This window comes from Centruroides vittatus, unplaced genomic scaffold, assembly GCF_030686945.1.
Source record: "Centruroides vittatus isolate TY-2023 unplaced genomic scaffold, ASM3068694v2 contig_7, whole genome shotgun sequence".
NCBI lineage: Eukaryota > Metazoa > Arthropoda > Arachnida > Scorpiones > Buthidae > Centruroides > Centruroides vittatus.
Window position 1 is genome coordinate 1,632,629 of NW_027122442.1, and position 20,693 is coordinate 1,653,321.

The 20,693-nt window shown below is 27.2% G+C and overlaps 1 protein-coding gene across 3 annotated transcripts in view; it reads right to left on the reverse strand.

Moving 5' to 3' along the window:
- Positions 1–8,924, reverse strand: part of LOC136980454 (putative carbonic anhydrase-like protein 2) — a 62,474-nt gene extending 53,550 nt beyond the window's left edge. For all 3 annotated transcript variants that reach the window (XR_010881560.1, XR_010881559.1, XM_067276561.1), the window contains exon 1: positions 8,613–8,924. Coding sequence is in view for 1 of the 3 variants with exons in the window: in XM_067276561.1 (XP_067132662.1) it covers positions 8,613–8,670 (58 nt within the window). In the remaining 2 variants the exon portion in view is untranslated. The remainder of the gene's footprint in view (positions 1–8,612) is intronic.
- Positions 8,925–20,693: the final 11,769 nt, after the last annotated feature.

Here is a 20,693-nt window from a genome sequence, read left to right on the forward strand (position 1 = left end):
AAGTCATGAGAATTTATTAAAAAGAACTGTTTGAATAAGGATAATTATAAAAAGAAAAAATAATTGTGTGGTCAATCATAATAATACCTTGTTGAAAAGGAAGAATAACCTTTATAATACCTTTTTCCTAGGGTATTATTGAACATAAACAACTTTGTAGAAAGCTGCATTCCGAGATTTACTAGGAAAAAGAAAGAAAGAAAAGTTTGAGCGATAATCGCTGGAAGAAAAGATAGTATAAGGAGTGGTAATTCAGATATCGCGTGTGTTTTTTCTTCACTTTTTTGTTATCATACTTCTGCAGAAATCTTTATCTTTTTAACAGATCAGATTTTTACCAAGATCACCAAAAATCTTTTCTATATAAACTACTTAGAAGAATATTAATGATATTCGCGAATTGTTTATGTTTACAATAACAACTTATTTAATTTATTTTCCTTGTTCTAACATGTAAAAGTATAAAATAAAGTAAATAAAGTATTAAAAAATATATAAAATAAAATCGTAAAGCATTTATATAGGTATAATAAGTGTGTCAATTAGAACGAAGTTAAAATTATACTTTATATAATTAAAAATTAATTTTTATATTATATCAAATACATATTGCAGAAGTTATATAAGGCGAGCATTAAAGAACGGCATTTAATTTAAAAATTGATAGAAAAAAGAGAAAGTTTAAAAAAAAACAGTTCGATAAACATAGGCAGTCATTTGCAAAATATAAGTGATGATAAATTTTAAAAATTTTAAGACCAATCGGATGTAGGAAGAGATAATCGTATCTCCGCCCACTTTTGTTTCTTCAACCAATCGTCGTATAATTATTATTTTTTTTTTCAGTCAGATTACCTTTCATTTTCACAATGAACAGAGATTCGCCTATGGATTTATTTCATTTAATTTCTAAATATATATAATTCCGATGTAAATAACGTTAATATTTTAAAAAATTTAACTAAGAAAGCATCTGCTATAGTTTCAGATACTTTAAATTTCTAAAAATCTACAAAGATTGTTAGAAATTTAAACTGATTCGAAGTTTTGAAAAGATTTTTAAAAGAAAACTCAATCTGTAACGAAAAAAGAAATCTTTCAAGCATATTTTTCGTGAAATTAAAAGTCTCTAGAATGAATAATTCTCCAGTTATAACAAAATAAAAATTCTTAAACAATTCCTAACGAGAAAGTTTTCTATTAAATGGGTGCACTAAGATATGTTGTAATTAACATATCTCAGTGCACCCATTTAATAGAATTAAGCATTAATTTTATATTTTAGTAAAAAAATATGTAATAATTTTAGTGAATAATACGTGTTTAATATGTTAATATATAAATAAATGGCTATTAAAATGAAAAAAAAAAATATCGTAATATGAACGTTCATAAAACTACTCTTTCTAAGCTCTAATCCTGAATAAATTATTAATTAAAACCTGAATTTTTTTTTACAGTTTTTAATGTATAATTTAATTTTTAATAATTTAAAAATATTCCTTACTAAAATACAAGTAACGAATGAAAACTTATACAAAAAAAGAAAAATAATTAAAAATTTACTTTCTTAAGTATAAAACCTGGAACAATATAGTTTTACTTTTAATTCTACAGAAAATTAACTAATTTAATTATTCACACGTCTTTTAATGTATTCTTTTAGAAGAAAAAAGCTATATTTCATAACGAAAAACAAAGAGACGTTATATAATTTCATATCTTGGTACAAACTGTATGAAATTTGTCACACGAAATTTTATTCTGATTTATAAACTGTGCTACAGTAGCAAAAACAAAGCGAAGGAATCTTTATCTTTATTTTTATTTTTGTTTTTTCTTTTAGCAATTTCAAATTTTCTCTGTTACAAGCAACATAGTGATATCAGTTCTAAGATATAAATCTGACGTATAGGAATACTGGCAACACTAGAAAACTATAAAAAAAAAAGAGGGGGGGACATACATCGAGGTCGATAGAGTCGAATTTTTCGTTTCATCTCTAGATACACCTTGAATCCTTTCTTTCAGTTCAAATCAATAGATGTGACTGATATAACTTTATAGTTTTATTCTATATCAACTCAAATCTTACATTATAAAAATTTTTATAGCATGACTAAAAATATCTTTATTCGTTTAATTATAAACACTTGTTTTCTGACAATATTTTAGATGAAAAAAGTACATTTTAAAGATTATAAAAATCCATTTTTAGCATGAAATTTATATTGAAAAAATGGTAGATAAAAACAAGAAAAAAGCAAAGTAAATTTTGCGATTATCGTCATCACATAAAACACGTTTCAACAGAAAACATCTTTGCAATATTAATTCATAGAAATTCAGCAAATTGAATTTTCTCATAATGAGTACCGAATGGCGAATAAACGTGGACACTTTCATTATTAACATAACTCGATGCTGTCCGTTTTAATTTATTTTAACGATGCAGACACTTAAACGAGTTTAATTACCTGCATTGGACCGATATAAATTGTTTTTAAAATTATATAAATATATATATATATATATTTATATTTATATAAACAAAGAATTAAATTTATAAGATTATAAAAGAATGAAGGAAATTGAGTTTTTTTTTTTTTAATCAAAAAATTTCTGTTTGTTTAAAACTACTAACACAGGATAAACCAACTTACTGTATATGATAAGCATTGAAAAATCATCAGTTTTTAAACAAACATCACAAGTTTTTTTTTATTATTGTGTTACTTCATCAGCCACACGTGTCCAATTTTGGAGAAATGAGAATCTTTCTTCTGGCCATATTTCAAAATAAAATGTTCCAAAAACTGTTGGTAAAGTTTAGAAAAAAACAAGCAAAGATATATAAAGATGGGTAAGCTTCAAACTAAAAAAAAATAATAATAGCAAGCGTCTGGAACATCACAGATGTTGTTGCTCATAATTACAGACACGGAATATAATGTTTTTTGATTCCAGGTGGCCTGTTTTGCCATCTGGAACCAAGAAAATTGACGAAGGTGGTCGGCGATTATTTTTACTGCATGTAATGCTACCTTTAACTGAAATGACTCGATAGTAAAAGTAGCATTCTCTCTCTCTCTCTCTTTCTCTCTCTCTCTCCCTCTCTTTCTCCATAGCCAAAGGCTACTCAGTTTATTGATCGTAGAAACGAGCTCAAAGGACACCTTTTTAAACTGTCTTTAGTCTCTCGAGTATGTTTTTCCTTCGTAAATATATTATTATCTAAAAAAATATACGGAATTTAAACTAGATTTCCCTCCTCCCATCGGAACCAAAGTAAGTTTTCAAAGCGTAGAGTTGAAGAAAAATGCTATGTTACGTATAGTTTACTTTCTACTTTAAAACTGGGTATACATATATTACTTTTTTAAATATTAAAAAAATATTAGATGAACGGAAATTAATGCTGCTGCTCTTGTATTTTTTCGAATCTAGTTCGGCTTTTCAACAAGAGGCATGCATTCTTCCGTAATATTTGAATTAAGAAAATAAGAAAAGTTTAATAGTGTAACATAATATCTTATATAAAACTGTATTAGCGAAGTATAAAGAATCATTACCTAAGTAAATTTTCCATACTTTTAATGAGAATTTGTATTATAGTCGTCCTTTTGTCAACTGACCTAAATGTATCTAACAATAAACAGCGTATGGCTGGATAAAAATGCATTTTATGTTAGTAAGAAAATTAAAATATTCTTATAATTGAAAATTTTACGCGGTTATTCTTAAGATTATGAAAGTGATATAAAGTGAAAAATGATAATTGATGAAGAATATAAACGATTCAATCATTAAAATAATTAATATATTCAATTACTTTGCTAACAAATGTGTATAAACATCTGAGAGACACATTAATTAATCATTCTTAATCAGTTTAATAGCTAAATTGGTACCATTACAGCTAGAAAAGCTCATCTACAAAGTAGTTAAACTGATAAGTTAACGATTGTAACTTTTAGTAAGCTACAAAGATCCCAATCCATTATTCTTTCTCGAATTTCCAAACTGGAGAATGGTTATCCAACAGTGAAAATGGCCGACGTAGCAAACAAACAATCATTTTTGGAAGTGGCAAAGATCCCTTTAGTTACAATCAATGGATCTCATACGCTGAAAATACATTAATAAATTCTTAACGCACTTTTTAATACGATAAATTACTTATTAATCTTTTATTAAATGAATTAACTAACATTTAATAGCACTTAGTTGTTAACGACGTTTAGTATTGAAGAATACTTCATTATTGAACTTAGCAATCCATCTTTTTGTTTTTTAATAATCTTTCAACGAGTTGCTGTTAAAGTTATAATGAACATGTTATAAATCGTTTAACGGTCTCTTGTAATTTCTGAATGGCACTTAAGTGTTTCTAATGAATTTCAATGTAAATTTTGGCTACGAAGAAAAGTTTTTGAAAAATCCCTACAAGTTTACGAAAATTATCTGAATTAACAGAAAAATTTTTACACGCGAAGATAATTTTTGTGTTATAAAAACTCCCTAAAAGATGGAAATTCTTATACTATAAAAAAAAAATCCCTACAAACTGAAAAAATTTCTTGCATTACAAAAAAAATCACCGAGTTTCAGAAAATTTCCTATACTACGAAGAAAAAAATCCTACGAAATCAATATATTAAAAGAAAAAATCTCGAAACTATAATCAAAATATGAATTTTTCCATATTTTAAAAAGATAATATTTTATATTTTTTGCAATATCATCAAACCATCAAAATTTCTCTAAAATTTAAACACTTTAAATGCAATTTTTGAAGCATTTCGTAAGTGTCATCCCTCACTAAAAATTCCTTAAGACAATCGTAGAATGTACTGAATTTTCTAGAATTTGAGAATAAACAAAAAAATATGGTCCTCCAGGAATACCAAACATTCAATTTTAATCTCGTAAAGTTTTGTTTTTTTTTGGGGGGGGGTGTTGCATACGAAATAAAATAAAGGGTAGATATTTTCTCATCTTGTTATAGAAAGTGTAGCTCTATAAATATCGACAAATGTCAAGTGTTATTGTATCTGAGGACGATAGAGAAGAAAATTGGTTGAGAAAAAGCCAAACAAATGTCACATCGAAACATCGTATATCACATGTCAGCTTGTATGCCTGACTTAATCGTTTGAGTTTTAATTAAAAAGCGACCAGGGGGACAATGCAAACAACATACATCACCAACTGTTGACGTCGATAGTTTGAGCGTTATTTTATAAAATACCTTAATTCTTACAAAATTACTTGCGTAAGAAGACATCTGTTAATTATCTCCTTTAAGGAATTTTATTAATTAACAATAGGGATGTATCTATACGAAATTTGGAACTGTTATAGCTATCTCTACATATACATACATGTGCACTACTATAAGATTTGAAAATGCTATAGTAGTGTACTGTAAAGTACATACAGCATTTACAAATTTTCGTACGGATACATTCGTATTGTTAAAATTTAAAAGTATTATTCTACGTTATAAATATTGGAAGTTTTTTAAAAATTTAGTTCTGAAAAATTCCACGTTGCGTTGGAAATATAATTTATTCTGTATTATTGCGGGAATATCAATTTTTATATGTTTTGAAGTGAACATAATTTTTTTCTTGAAATTACATAAATGTAAACTTTAATCCCACAATCTAAAAATTCCCTATAAGATAAAGAGAATATTCTGTTATGAAGAATCATCTCTACACACTGAAAAATCGCCTGAAATCTAAAGAAGAATCCCTACACGACGTAAAATTTCCTGACCCTAAAAGAATCCCTAAACGTTGAAGAAAATCTTCTATAAATTTTCTACAAATTGAAAAAATTTCTTGCGCTCTAAAGAAAAAAAAATCTCTACACGATGAAGGAAGTTTTCTGTACTATCAAAAAATTCGTATCCGATGAAGCAAATCCTGCACTAAGAAGAAAAGTCCTTAAATGACGAAGAATAGATTCTACAATATGAAGAAACATTCCCAAATGCTATCAGAAACACTTCTCTTTTTATAATGAAAAGGTATCTTTTTATATTTTTTAATACATAATTTATTACTTTAAATAATGTTTATATACACTATAAAGTTTATTTGAGAAAAAAAAATTAATCAAATATAACTTTAACAAAATTATATTTGATCAAAAATAATCTTGATCTAATTTGGTAAGCTAGTAGAAAAAGGTCAAAGTAGTAAATAAAAATCTCATGAATAATGAAAAACACATTTGACTACTACATTAACAGTAATTAGCGACCTTCTCCAAAGATGAACAAATTCGTTTTTAGAACAGGGCGATGCTTAAAAAAAGAAAGAAAGGAAAAAAAAGACGTTTAGCAATGTTAACGATGGCATTATTTATCAAAAATAATTAAGCTCCTCTTTAAAACAAACAAAAAATATCTTTAATTTGTTAACAATATGCTGTTAAAAACCAACTGAAGTAGAAGATAATCGAATTTTAGTATTTTAATTAGTTCTGTGCCTTCTACTGATGAAGAAAAACTAGTAATTATCACTTTGTTATTCTGCTTATAATTATCAGATAAATTAAATATCAAATAAACTATCTTTCAACAATCTTTTAATTAAAGCTAGTTTTTTTTTCTTTTCTTAATATGTGTTTGTTGTTTACAATTGTTCAACAATTTAATTCCTACTAATAGCAACCGCAATTGAGGAATTGCTAACAGCGCAAGAATTACAACACTTACTGTAAGCATTTGAACTGTAATATTTACTAATAACAATTGGAATTGTAACGCTGCTTAGTAACAGTAATCGGAATTACAATCATTGCCTCAATAGTGTTAGGCTTTTCTAAGGGGAAAAAAATTGTAGCTGTTACAAAGGACACAATTGTAACTTATTGATAGTGATCGCAATTACAATTCTTACAAATAACACAGGAGTTAATTTTGTATTAATACTCACAATAATCACTTATCTAAGGCTAATTAGAATTAAACATATTAAAGCTCCAGGAATATAAATATTCTTAATAGAAACTAGGAAAACTAACTGTTATCAAGAGCATTGTATTGTAACTCTTGGCTAACGGTAGCAGAATTGTGACGCTAACTAACAGTAATCGCAATTGTAATTCTTACTAAGAACATAAGAACTGTAACGCTTACTAGCTGTAATTCTTATAAACAGTAATCAAGAGAATCGTAACTATTAGCAAGAACAGAAGAATTATAAATCATGTAACAATAATACTAACTGATACAATTGGAAGGAAGGATTTTTTTTTCCTTTAATCTGCGAAAAGCTAAATTTATACGATTTAAGCTGAGGAAAGAGTTCTGGTTGCAGCCAAACCATAAAAAACACCCTGTAATTGCCAGTATTTACGATCATTCTTTCCGGATATCTCGACAACAGTTATAATAATTACAACTAGATATTTCTTATGACGAATGCTTCCTCTAATAATTTGACAAAAGAGAAATCACTTTTGATTCGTTGAAAGTAATGCCACCTCACAACTTTACGACAAAGGAAAACTATTGTGTATTGACAAGATTTCCTTAGCCTTGGGATACAACACACGTCCTAAAAGTTGACATTGATGTACCAACTTTCTATTTTCTGGCTTTAAAATCAACAGAGAAATAAATAAATAAATAAATACGTAAACTTTCACTTTCGAACATGTTCTAGAAAACATTATTATATATTTAAATATATATATATATTAAGTAAAGAAAAATATATTAATGAAAACGGAGACCATTCAAGTAAAAATAAGTAAGGTTTAGAAAGCTTTATTTTCTTCAAGTTTTATTATTTATTTATTACTTTTTTTCGAATGAAAATGTGCATTTTACGTTTCATTCAAGCGTGGAGAAAGTGTATTGGGTTGATATTCTTGTAGCAAGTTTGTCAAATGTCTACTATATATATATATATACATATACTTTTGTATTTGGTTGACTTGAAAATTCTATCCATCCAATGGGATAAACCGAACGACTGGTGTGGAAAAAATTTAAATATTCTTCTTTACTATCCAAAGTTAAATATTTAGAATAAATTTAAATATTTACCTATAACATTTAACAGAAATCGTACAGAATATGTATATAAATATATACAAAATTAACGAAAAAAAAAATAAACAGTAAAAAAAGCATTACTTTGATTGGTTTTTAAGCAAAAGATTAAAAAAAAGTTTTTTTCTGTGCAAAAAAATATATAAAAAGCAATTTAATTTATTCAAAAATTAATTAGATATTCATTCTAGAAGATAAGATTAATTATAAAAATCAATTTGAATCCATAAAGTAAAAATTTATCTCCAACTTTTTCTAGAATTTTTTTTTCTTTTTCAATATATAATATATATATATATATATACATCCAGAAATTATAATAAAAATAATAAAAATTGATAAAGGTTTGTTTAATTTATAATTATCTCCTTAGAGAGAGTATAAGATAGGGAATATTAATGATCATACGTGAAGATTATTTACTGTTAAAACTAATTAAAATTTTGGATTATAGAAGAGAAATATAATATTTTTTTTAAAAGAAAAAAAAAAAGGAAAAAATTTAAAAGATCATTCAAGTTTGTTTACTTCAGCTTACCTTTAATATAAGCCACAACTTGACAGATAAGCGATAGGACACTTAAACGAATCTTCATACTGAACAGTTTGTGCTAATAAATTCCTTTTAAAAATTAAAAATATATGTTTGTATATATATATATATTATTTTGTCGTTCACATCAAGACATTGTGAGTAGTTCCCATCACATATCTTCTTGCAATTGAGTAGAGCAGAAGCGTGAAGCACGAGACGTGACCAGGTAAATCGCCATCACGTTTCGAGACAGTTTCGTGAGACTCGAATGATATGTAATGCTTTACAGTTCACCTTGCACCTGGTTCGTGCAGCGAGTAGATGCCAACTGAGAGCCAATGTGTGAAATGTAACTCTCCACCCCGTTCAGCGCCATCTGTTGTGAATAAATAGAAAATATCGATGAACTTACAACCCTCCCTTTTACACGGGGGGAGGTATATGAAAAAAATAAAATAAAGGGGGAAAAAACACGAAAAATAAAATAGGAAAAAAAATTGAAGTAAACAAATTTCGTAAAAATGTTTGGAATTTTGATTGGAAATTTTCTTTAAAGTAAACTATTTTTAGTTATTAAAACAAAATATTTTAAATATTCTCTTGTATATTTAAATGTTTTTTTAATAACTTTTTAGGTGAATTAAATGTATAGGTTTGTATACAGATACCGTTGTGATTTAATAGATGTTAGATCATGTTTAAAAATAACTTTTTAATGTTATTCTTTGAAAATTGTTGAATAATTTTAATGAGTTTGTGAATATCTTAATCAAAGGAATTTTATATTTATGTATAAAACTTTATAAATGTATATATATATATATATATATATATATATATATACAACTTGGAAGAGGGAAAAGGAAAGAGTTATTGCTATAATTTATCAAAATGCAATTATATTCGCTTCAGATTTAAATATTTATTTAGTAAATTTTAATTAAAAGTGAGAATAATAAAATTTAATAACATTTTATTCACTCCATCTTTTTGAAAAATGTACAAAAATTCCTAAGATAGACTTCGCTTGTATCGAATCAGTACAGTTTATAAATATTATTTAGCCGTAAAAACTAATCAAATAATAAATAAAATTAAAAATATGAGAAATCCGTATAGTTTTTTCCAGACTTTTTAACGATAGTTATGTGAAAATTACGCTATAATTAGTGTTTTTTTTAGCTTATATCTATTGTAAGCTAATACACTTTACAGTTGTAATATAGATCTAGAAACAGTAATTCGAAACAGTTTGATGTTCATCAATTTAATTTACACGGTAGAAAGGCCATTAGTAAACACATATAAGTAAATATCATTGATTTCTGTTACAAGTAATCCATGACAGAACGGAAAATATTGTTAATAATAAAGTTATAATGGTATTTGTTTATAATAATTTTCCTGCTGTTAAACTGAAACAGTTTCTCTAATAAACATCGGAAGTGGAAGGTTAGACCGAAAGAAGTCATCTCTCTTAACCGGAAAATATCATAAATGTCCACGCAGCAACTATAAAAGCTACAAAAGACAAACATATGTTAGCAATAAAGCTAACCTTTATAGATATTTTTCTATATATATTATGAACAATTACATTATAGATATAGCTTTCATCGTAACTGTCATTCTTCCTCCGCAAGAAAATAAGAAAAAAATATCAATAATCTTGATCGAGATGAAAATAATCACTTTTATATTAAATAATAATTTAACGGTAAATCTTTCCGAAAATATTAATAATAATGGAAGAAAATCGTTCAGAATTACACAGAAAAAATTCGCTTCTTGAATGCTGATTAAGTGTTTCTGTTTATGATATGAAAATTCTTAATTTCTTTTGTATACTTTTTGTAAAATGAAACATTTTATATTACTATTTTAGGATTTAAAAAGTCTATTTTAGCGATTGGAGGATGGAAAAACGTTATATTAGTTGTTCTACAGATAGGCAAAACCATTTAATTAGCATTATGAAAGTGGATTGCGCATTTTATTACAGTTTTAGAGGTTTTTTTGGTAGTTTGTGAGTTAAAAAAAAACCCTTATATCAGTGTTTTCAAAAGTAGGAAGAGTTGTAGAAATTTTTATGCTAATATTTTTGGAGTTAAAGAAGAATTTAAATTAATTTTGTAATATGTAAGAAATCTTTGTATTAGTTTTTTGGAGGGTTTGTTATTGTTTTAAGTTTAAAAACGATTATTTTGTTAACTTTTCAAGTTAGAAAAGAATTAAAATTCGTATCTGTATTTTGAATACACTTTTACGTTAATTTTTCGACTCGATAAGAATTTTAACATCGTTTTTTGAGAGATTAAAGAAAAATTTAAATTCGTTTTTTCAACGTTAGCGAGGAAAATTTGAAAAGTTTATTTAAAATAAAGTTAAGATTATGTACATTAATTAAACTTAACGACTGTTAGATTGGTAAAGTTAATGTAACGGAAATTAACCGATTAATTAATTAATTCGCATCTCTAATCAACGAATTGAACTACTTCGCAATTTTCATCCTTTCATACTTCGTTATGGAGAAAGAAGAATGAACAACTAACTTTTCTGCATTATCTACTCCCCCCCTTTTGTTTCTTCTTTTTACCTTCCAAAACTCAGAACGAATTTTAGGTTCTTATTATTATTTTTATATCATTTATTTCTCTAGGGAAAGAGTAAACACATACAGATATATATATATATATATAAGAAGATTAATTACAGTATGAATTATTATTATTATTATTGTTATTATTATAACAATAGTTGCAAAAAAGAAAAAATAAAAAAAATCTATTTTTTATACGTTTCTTCATTCATTTCTCTGTCAAAAATGTCAGCCATTTTATCACAAAGCAGTTGAAATAACATAAATCTTCGTCAAATGTATGTCCTGGTATCTGTATGTGAGAAAATCGTTTTATCATTATTACCGGAATATTCTCTACAGTTTTTATTATTTATTTTATTTGTTTTGAAGAAAGAAAAGTATAAAAAAAATGTATGTAACAGGAAATATATATCTTGCTATTTAAATATTTTATCATTAAGAAAATCATTTCCTAAACGTGCAAAATATTCTGCAATTCTAAGATTTTAACTGGCTTTAAAACATAAAATATTTGCTAAGGGGCATTGCAGATATATATATATAATATTTTTGTGTTTTTAGTTTGTGCTTTTGGTGTTTGGAACGTCATCCAACGTTGTAAAATTACAAAAGAAGGATGCGATGCAAGTATCAATGTTTTATCTTAACATTGTGGTCTGGTTGAACTGCAGCAAACACAAGTACCTTTGAATAGCTATCAGGGGATTCACCATCAAGTTAGAGTGGATTCTCTCCAGTTATTTTCCCATCAGGCTATGTTCTTTCTTCACTTCTAGCTCTAGTGTATTACCTACAAAAATTTTTATCTTCAAATTAATTAGTAATCGTATAATGCGTTTTAATTATACAGGAAAATAATTGCAACCGACTAAAACAATCTTATCAAAATTCTATGATTATAAACTAAGTTTCCTCTTTATCTCGAGGATGTACAAACAAACGGGGAAAAGAAAAATAGAAAATTCGTTGTATTTAGTATGCTAGATGCGACCAATAGACATTTACATAATCAGAGGGATTTGTTTATCAGCTTCCTGTATGCACTTTCTCAAGTATCTTGCTAAATTTGGAGAAGGTACGTCATATTGAGATATCTTTATCATATAAAATTTGAACGTGTCTTGTTGAAAGTCTTTTTTTTTTTATTTTTTTTTCTGCATTTTTCTGCATTTTTTTACTACATCGTATGCGTGTAATCTTATCGAGTCTCCTAGTATATAAAAAGCATATATATTATAAATTTCATTTTGAAATTTTATTATTCTATACCTCAGAATTTCTAATGATTATTTTCTAACTCAAGAAAAATTTTTTCCTGAAATAAAGTTTATTGTTTATGTTTTAAAATGAATTATTGATATATATATATATACAGCATATTGAGAGTTTAAAAATCATTACACTTCAAAGATTGGTTTAGTTTTCGTCAAATTAGCTATAAATCATTAGCTTTTATACGGATTAGGATTCTGTATATTGTTTAAATTTTATTTTAGATGCTGCATCAAAATAGCCGCAGCAAAATCAAGGAATACGTTGATTATTTTTGAAGTTTAATACCTTAATAGTCGAATTAAAAACTTAAAAGTACCGCCATTTAATTTTATGGTAGAAAATTTAGAAATAATTATTATAAGCTGTTTCGAGTTCTGATTGAAAATAAACATTAAAAAATACATAAACTTCCAGAAAAGCTACAGGTTGATTAATTTATTTTTCACGTGAAAATATGGCAGAAGTTTTAATGTTTGTAATTTTCGTTTTAAAAAAAAATAATAAAATAATAATAATAATAAAAAGGAAAATACTAGTTTGATTCTGAATAGAAAATGGGATTTTATCTTTTAAATATAATCATAAATCCTTACTAATTCTGTTTGCAAGTTTCTTTTTTCTATTTATTTTTGTGAAGATTAAAGTTAGAAAATGAGAATTTTTGTTAAAATGGAATAATTTTCGGCCATTTTAAACATCAAGTTGATCATGATAAATAACGCCGAATAAATAATATAACATTTCTTTCAACAAATAAACAGAATTTATTCAAAATATACCATTTCAAATTTATTTAGGTTGAGGAAATTTCAGAAAATTCAATTACATTTTCTTTCCTTTTTGCTTCTACTTTTATAAATAAAATCCTAGACTATCTGTGTATAATTAATCAAGCATAAAATTAATATTTATATGCCGTAATTCTTTTAAAAAAAGGTATATATATATATTTATAGATAAATAGTTTTCGTTTATATAGATAAAAACTCAAGTCAAGCGAGATACCTTTTACATTTTTCAACATTATTTACTTCTTTGCTTTGTAAATTTTAAAGTAAATAAAATCCCAAAATTCTAGAAACTACACGAATCATTCTTCTCTTCAGATTTTCTATTATGCAATTTTCTTTTTCTTTCATATACATGTATATATATTTATTTATTATAAATATGTTTAAACTCATTACTTGCAGATAAACATCCGTAAAAAAGCTGATTTACTTCACTCACTTGACTTTTCAAATCGAAATATCCAAAGAAAAATATTCCATAATCTTACAAAATACTTGTAAAAGTCAATATTTTATCGATTTTATTATCATTATTATTATTTTTCTTTTACAAATATGTCAAATTTATCAATGTATGAATGCTTAGTGAGGAAAGATGCGTTCAAGTATAAGATGCCAAATGTAAGAGCCAATATCAAAATGTTTTATTCTAGATGTCGTTGTAATCGCAGAGAATTCGCAGCGTCACCTAAATATTTTTTATTACAGTAATAATTCTTGCAGCGCCACCTAAATTTTTCCTGAATATCACAGGATTTTCACCTGTATATATATATATATATATATTTTCAGATTGAGAAATTTCAGATGGCGTTGAATGAGATTATCTGAAATTTTTAAAATGCATTAGTAGTGATGGCCGAGGCAGTTAAGGTCGTCTTAACCGCTTGGGGGACCCGGGATCGAATCCGAGAGGTCGAGGAACTCCAGGAATTGTATCCTGTGTATGTTGGATTCCGTCCCTCGCTATCCGACTTCCCCGACTGTGAGTCTGGCTGATTTATTCTACTGCCTACAGCAAAATGAGCAAAAAAATAAATTTGCAGTGCTCTCGCTAATACAGGGGCATTGTTGTTAATACGAGAAAGTTTAACAATATCCTTTGAAGAGCCACTCACAAGTTGCCAGAGCATCTCTCCTAAATGTACATCTCTTCCGGACTTAGCCTACAGAGTAAAATAATGTCTTAAATAATTAAATTTATGCAAGTTTTAATATTTATTACGGAAGTATCGTCCTTTATTTGAATTAATATCATGTTTTAATTTTTAAAATTTGCTTTCAGTTAAGAAGAATAGTAGTGACGTGTTGAAACGGAGACAAAATTAGCGCTTCTAACTGGCTTAGAAAATGGTTAAGTGGGTCATTTGCTTAATTTTCAACCAGAGTAATTTTCAAAAGTCGAAAATGTAACAACGAACTAGGGTACAGTATTACTTAACCGGTAAAAGTATATGATAATGCTGGAGGCTGGAATTTCCGGATTCTCCAATTAAAAATTCCGAACCACTAGAATCTATTTCCCCTAAGGAAGGAAAAGTGTATGGTGTACAGGACACGCTTTCAAAGTCACAAACCTTTTAACGTAATGAAAGACTCCAGGGTTTAGAAACAATTGCTCGGACAAGCAACTTGTACAATGCTAACGTGATTTAAGCCGGAAGATTGGTACATCCCAGCCGGGGCTAATTTTGTGTTTTCGTTACACCTAAGGCTATAAAGACTGACAAAAGAGAGTTGAACGCTTCACTGGTCCTATTTATTTCTTACCTGTTGAAGTTTATTGTCTTATAAATGTACTGTACCTTTCCGTATCACATAATCGTAAGTGTTTGTTCGTGTATGTATGTGTACGCTTATGTATGTACGTGCTTATCGAGCCATATATTATCCGTTTATGAAACAATGTACTGTACATAGATTAATATCGCCTGTAATTTTCTTGTAATTTATTATCAAGTAATAATTAATATTAATTGCTTCGTGGCAATTACGCCACTATTTTAATATCCGTTAAAATGTCAGTTTTGTTATCGATATTCTATAAAATCGCGTGTTATAAAGGTTTGTATGTAAAGAAAATTGCCAAAATTTACTAAAGAGACGGCCAGTGAGATAATATCCACACATTTGAATGTGACACGAAGAGAGAACTGAACGCGAAAAACGAACAGAATTGTTCTTGTATTGCCCAAAAATAGAATTTATAAATATTATATTGTAATTATAAGAAAATACTCTAAGTGTAATACTATTAATGTTAATTATTGACGCTAGTGATATTAGCAAATTACAGTGAGTTTTAGGTGGGTTGCAAACCGATAAAAACGCAATTTGTTTTCTTTCATCTCACGCAGCTCAACCTAAAATTTATTCTTTATTGTCATTTTTAACCATTAGATATTACTTTACTTTTTTAAAGGTGTGCACGACTTTAAAAATAAGTAAAGAAATCTTACGCCACATCCGTCAATCTCAAAATGCACTTTCCTTGTTTACAACCGTATTCTTTTTTTCTTCGTTGTTTAGCTTTTTCCTCTAAACATTCTATAATATAGAAAAAAAAATCAATGGAAATTGCTAAGTAAATAAATAAAAATATAATTTTTATTATTAAATTTTATAAAATGTATAGAAGACTTTTACAAAATTATAATTAAATTTGTTATAGCCACAAATGAAATTTATGCCTCCATTTTATTGTTTTACTACCCGAAATCATGGCGAAATGAACAATTTTAAAAGTTTTAATGACATCCAGCAAGTGTTATAATTGGTTTTTAGTTTTGAAAATCATTATCTTAAAAGTCACTATGGTTGAAAAAAGCAATATGAAAAGTCTCTTTAACAATAAAAATTATATATATAAAAATTTTTATTATTAGCCATAAATAGTAACGAATAACATTTTTTATCTTCCTTTTTTATTTTTTTTAGGTGATTTACTTTCGATAAGGTGTACATCTCTGATCTGTGCCTTCGACATGAAAGATGTCAAAAGACAATGGATGATATCCATCTTCTGGTGAGTAGTACACGAGAGGTATAAGTGCAAAATTGAATCCGGTCTTGACAAGAAAAACTCTTTCTACACTCTCCAGTTCTAGACTCTTCTAATACCTCGGGATTTCTATAGTCACCTTACAAACAATAAATTTTTACATGGGAATCATTTATCATCTACGTAAGTTAAATGCTGTAAATATTGAAGAGTTTTTTTTCTTTATATTTAACTGGATATCAATAACAATGCAAATATTGATTTTGAAATAATAAAAATACAATTTTTCAAATGGTACTTGACATCAGAAAACGAGTTTTTAAGTTGGAGAAAACAATAAAATTTCAAAATATATATTTCTTGAAAGGATAGGAATAAAACATAAAATTTCAAATAGGATAAAATACGAAAATTTTGTAGTAGAAAACAGAGTAAAGAAAAAAAAATTTAATAACAGCACATAAAATGAGTTTTTTTTCAAAGTAGGAACAAACATAAAATTCGATTTTTTAGATAAGAGCAAAAATGTGGAAGTAAGTTTTTTTTTTTGAAATGGAACAAAACAAAAGATTAAATTGTAAAAAATTTCAACAGAACGAAGTAAAACAGAAGGAGAAAATGAGTTTTCTAAAGAAAAAAAGTAGAAAAATGACAATTTTTTTTTTACTTGTTTGAAGAATGTAACATAGAAAATGGTGACAACATGTAAAAACTAAGTTTTCCGAAAGGAGAACATAAAAATGAGATTTTAAGAAAGAGCAAACAATAAAAAAAAATTACAAAAGTTTTACAAGAAAGAAAAAAGTAATTTTCAATGAGAAAATGCTTTAAAAATTCAAGTAGTATAGCACATAAAAATGAGTTTTCGGGTTAGAGAAAGCGTAAAATAACGACTTTTCTTTTTAGAAAGGAGAAACATAAAAAGTGTCTTTTTGAAAGAAGATAACATAAAAAAATTTGCAAAATAGGAAAACACATAAAAAATGAGTTTAAAAGAAAACAAAGCTTAAAAACTCTTTTTGAAGATGACAGAACATAAAAATGAATATTTGACAAAATAATTTTCGTATTTCATACAAGAAACTCTTATTTAATTAGCATGAAATATTTAAGTATGTATAGGTGTATAGAATATTCAACACCGTTCGTTAATTTAAAGCAATATTAGAATTGGCTTTATGTGCTATTGTGTTTCGCATAAAGTACTCGCTAACGACTAGACAAATTGAATCTGACAGACATTCTACAGGTTAAAGGTCAAGCACATGAAGTGTCATTCTACGCCGCCTTTTCGATAAACGGATAAAGATAACTGCCTCCATTAAAATTAGTGCAGAGAGAGAGAGAGAGAGATCGTTAAGAGAAATATCGTAACAAACAACTGGATGCCATTCGAAAACGCTTAGTTTCTGTAAGTTGAATAATGCTAATTTTGAAGATAGTCAACATTAATTCTTGTATAGTAACAATTCTGATCGGTTATTTTATCAGTTTTAAACATATTGGAGTTAAAGTAATTGCATAGGTTTAATTACTATTATATTCAACAAAGCTCTACTCTGGAGGATGCGTTGGAATTAGTGTTTATCCCCATGTGGTCGGTTCCGTTTGTGGTTAAAATTTATTGATTTTATTGTTTAGCGAGCAGAGTACACTTGCCTTTTTCCTTACGAAAATATTATAAATTTTATCAGATATTCTTCTTATATACGTAAAATCCGTAGCTGTTTGGCATTGTAACCTAATCAATTCTGCTAAATTGTAGTTGTTAGCAGATCCTTCATCCCAAGACGTAAGTGTAGGATAGTAAAAGCCTCATTCTATCACGGAATAGGATACATAAAATTGGACTAAACTGCAGAAGCAATTAAACAGACGTTTATTGTCAAGAAGAACCTCTTTCCTTTAACTCGCTTAACTACACTCATACTTAATTTTTCTTAACCTAACTATCGATACTTTTATTGAAGAACTCAGCGCAGAAAAATCTAATAAATAGATAAAAAAAATTTTTTGAATATTAAGGAGTTCGTTTTACGGAAGAACGAGAGATCCAACTTTTAAAAATGACACATTAAGCGGTTTTTAGAAGATATATGTGTACCAAAGGATTGAATATACCTTTAAAAGTTATTTCTTCTGACAAATCCTTTGAATTACGATATTGAAAGCTATCAGGAAGAAATACTTTTCTTTTAGAAAAAAGGAAAAAAATCTCTTTTTTCACATTTTATAGATTACTTTACCATAAACTAGATTCAATTCTAGCGACATGTGCATCTTAGAAGTTCTTCCTAAACCAAAACGATGTTAATCAATGGTAAAAGTGAATTGGATACAAAATAAAAGAAAAAGGATATATTTCTATCCAAATACAATTTTCCTTCCAAACAATCTAAATCAGTCAATAAAATACAATTGAAGAAAAATTGTCGTTTTTTCTGTTCTCCACTATCGAAGCGCTTATCGTAATCTAATTGAAAAAATATCTGTTTAAATCGAACAAAAATTATAGTATTTTAGAAAATTCTATTATTTTACATTAGATTTATCTACTTTTTATATATTTGTATCTATGATCTAATAGAAAGAAGCACACGTAAGAAGTAAAATCGACTTATCGGATGAGGTAGATAAAGTAGAAACAGTAGCATCATTCCAGGAAGCCTTTACTAGAAAAAATAAAAAATCTGTTAGAAATTGTAATTAATTCTTAAAAAATTTTAAAAAGTCTCGCAAAAAATTTATTTTATCCTCTCTTTTGGTATTTTGATCCAAATATAATTACTAGAGTTGTAATTAGATTGGTGTGTGGTTGATTACTTTGGCTTGTTTTTGCCATCCAAACAATACAAGTCAACGTAAGAGAAAGTTGGTAAGAGAAAGGACCAAACTGATTCTATCTTTACCCATTGTGACCAACTTTGTTATCAATAAAAGTAGCAGTGTATACGCATGCCCGAGTGTCGTTTCATCAACGTGTTGTATCTCAAGAAGATTAGGTAACGTGAGAGGTCGACTGTAATTTATTTAAAGGGTCGATGGAGTTGTGCAGCACTCCATTTCTATTGTCGAATTCTATACGATAAGAACTCGCTTCCATCCCAATGGTTACGCTCCATCCCTTAAATGACAAAAGAACTGTCAATTAATATTATCTAACTGTTGGTTGTCGAGCATCAATGGTGGTGAGAGTCACAATTCAAAAAAATTCTTTTCGTAATTAAATCACTTATCTAATAAGAAATATACACTTTAACTCGAATGCTCTAAATCTTCATTAACTATGTTTATCTGAGCAAAAACCTAAACATTGATTTTCTTGAAAGCTAATTGTATATTTTTTTTTTGAAAAGGTATGCCACATTGATCATGAAATACACAACTGATTTCATTTTAGAAATCCCTAAGGGTAATAGAGCAGTTAATAGCAGAAAGAGGATCGTCTATTGGGAAGGAGAAACCGCCATCTAATCCTGAAATATTGGATCGAATTTTTTTTTTTTTTTTAGTTTGTGTGTAGTGGTCCGTTATATTCGATTACTGTCTTATGTGAAGTCTAGTTCTGGTTTGGTCGAGATAAACTTTGGTTTCTTTTAAGTGTAACGAAATTTTGAATCCACCGTATCAATAAATTATTAAATGACGTAATTTTAAACCAGTGAAACTGATACTACATATACAACATTATGCTATGTAGTATTATTTGTTGTTATATAGACGTCACGTGTTATGTAAGTATGCTCCTGGCATTAACGAGAATATCTAATAGTATTAAGTAAATTAATGTGTACTAAATAAAACTACAAATAAATGTGTGCTTGTAATCATTGCTAAACTCAACATCTACTGTTTTCTTTACGTAGATATCATTCTTTCGTACATAGTTTCTGTTCTTAAATAAGTTATTATTATATATAAATTTCACAGATGTACTTCTCTAGGATGATTCCTTGGTTTATTTTTGGAGAAAAGAGATTATAAACTGAAAAATCAGTGTAATTTTTGCTTGAAGTTTAGTTACATTACATTATTTTCATGGTTAATACACATTTTTTTTTAAAAAACGATGATTTCAATCCTCATATGGACTGTGGCTTCTTAAACTTTACCTTCTCTCCTGGAAATATTAATTATTACGTATGCATTAGGATATTTATACATCATTATTATGGTAGAATAACATATTATTTATATATGTATAGTTGCGCAATAACGTACACAGATGTAAATTAAACTGCACACATATAGCAGAAGAACACAGCAAAAGAAATATTTAATTTTGTAATTAATCTAAAGTAAGAAAAGATGAGAGAAAAAACGTATATCTCTACGATTCTTTTGATCTTTAGCAATAAAAAAAAAGAAGTAAATGAAATTTTTGAAAATCTGTAAGTGCTTATATATAGGAG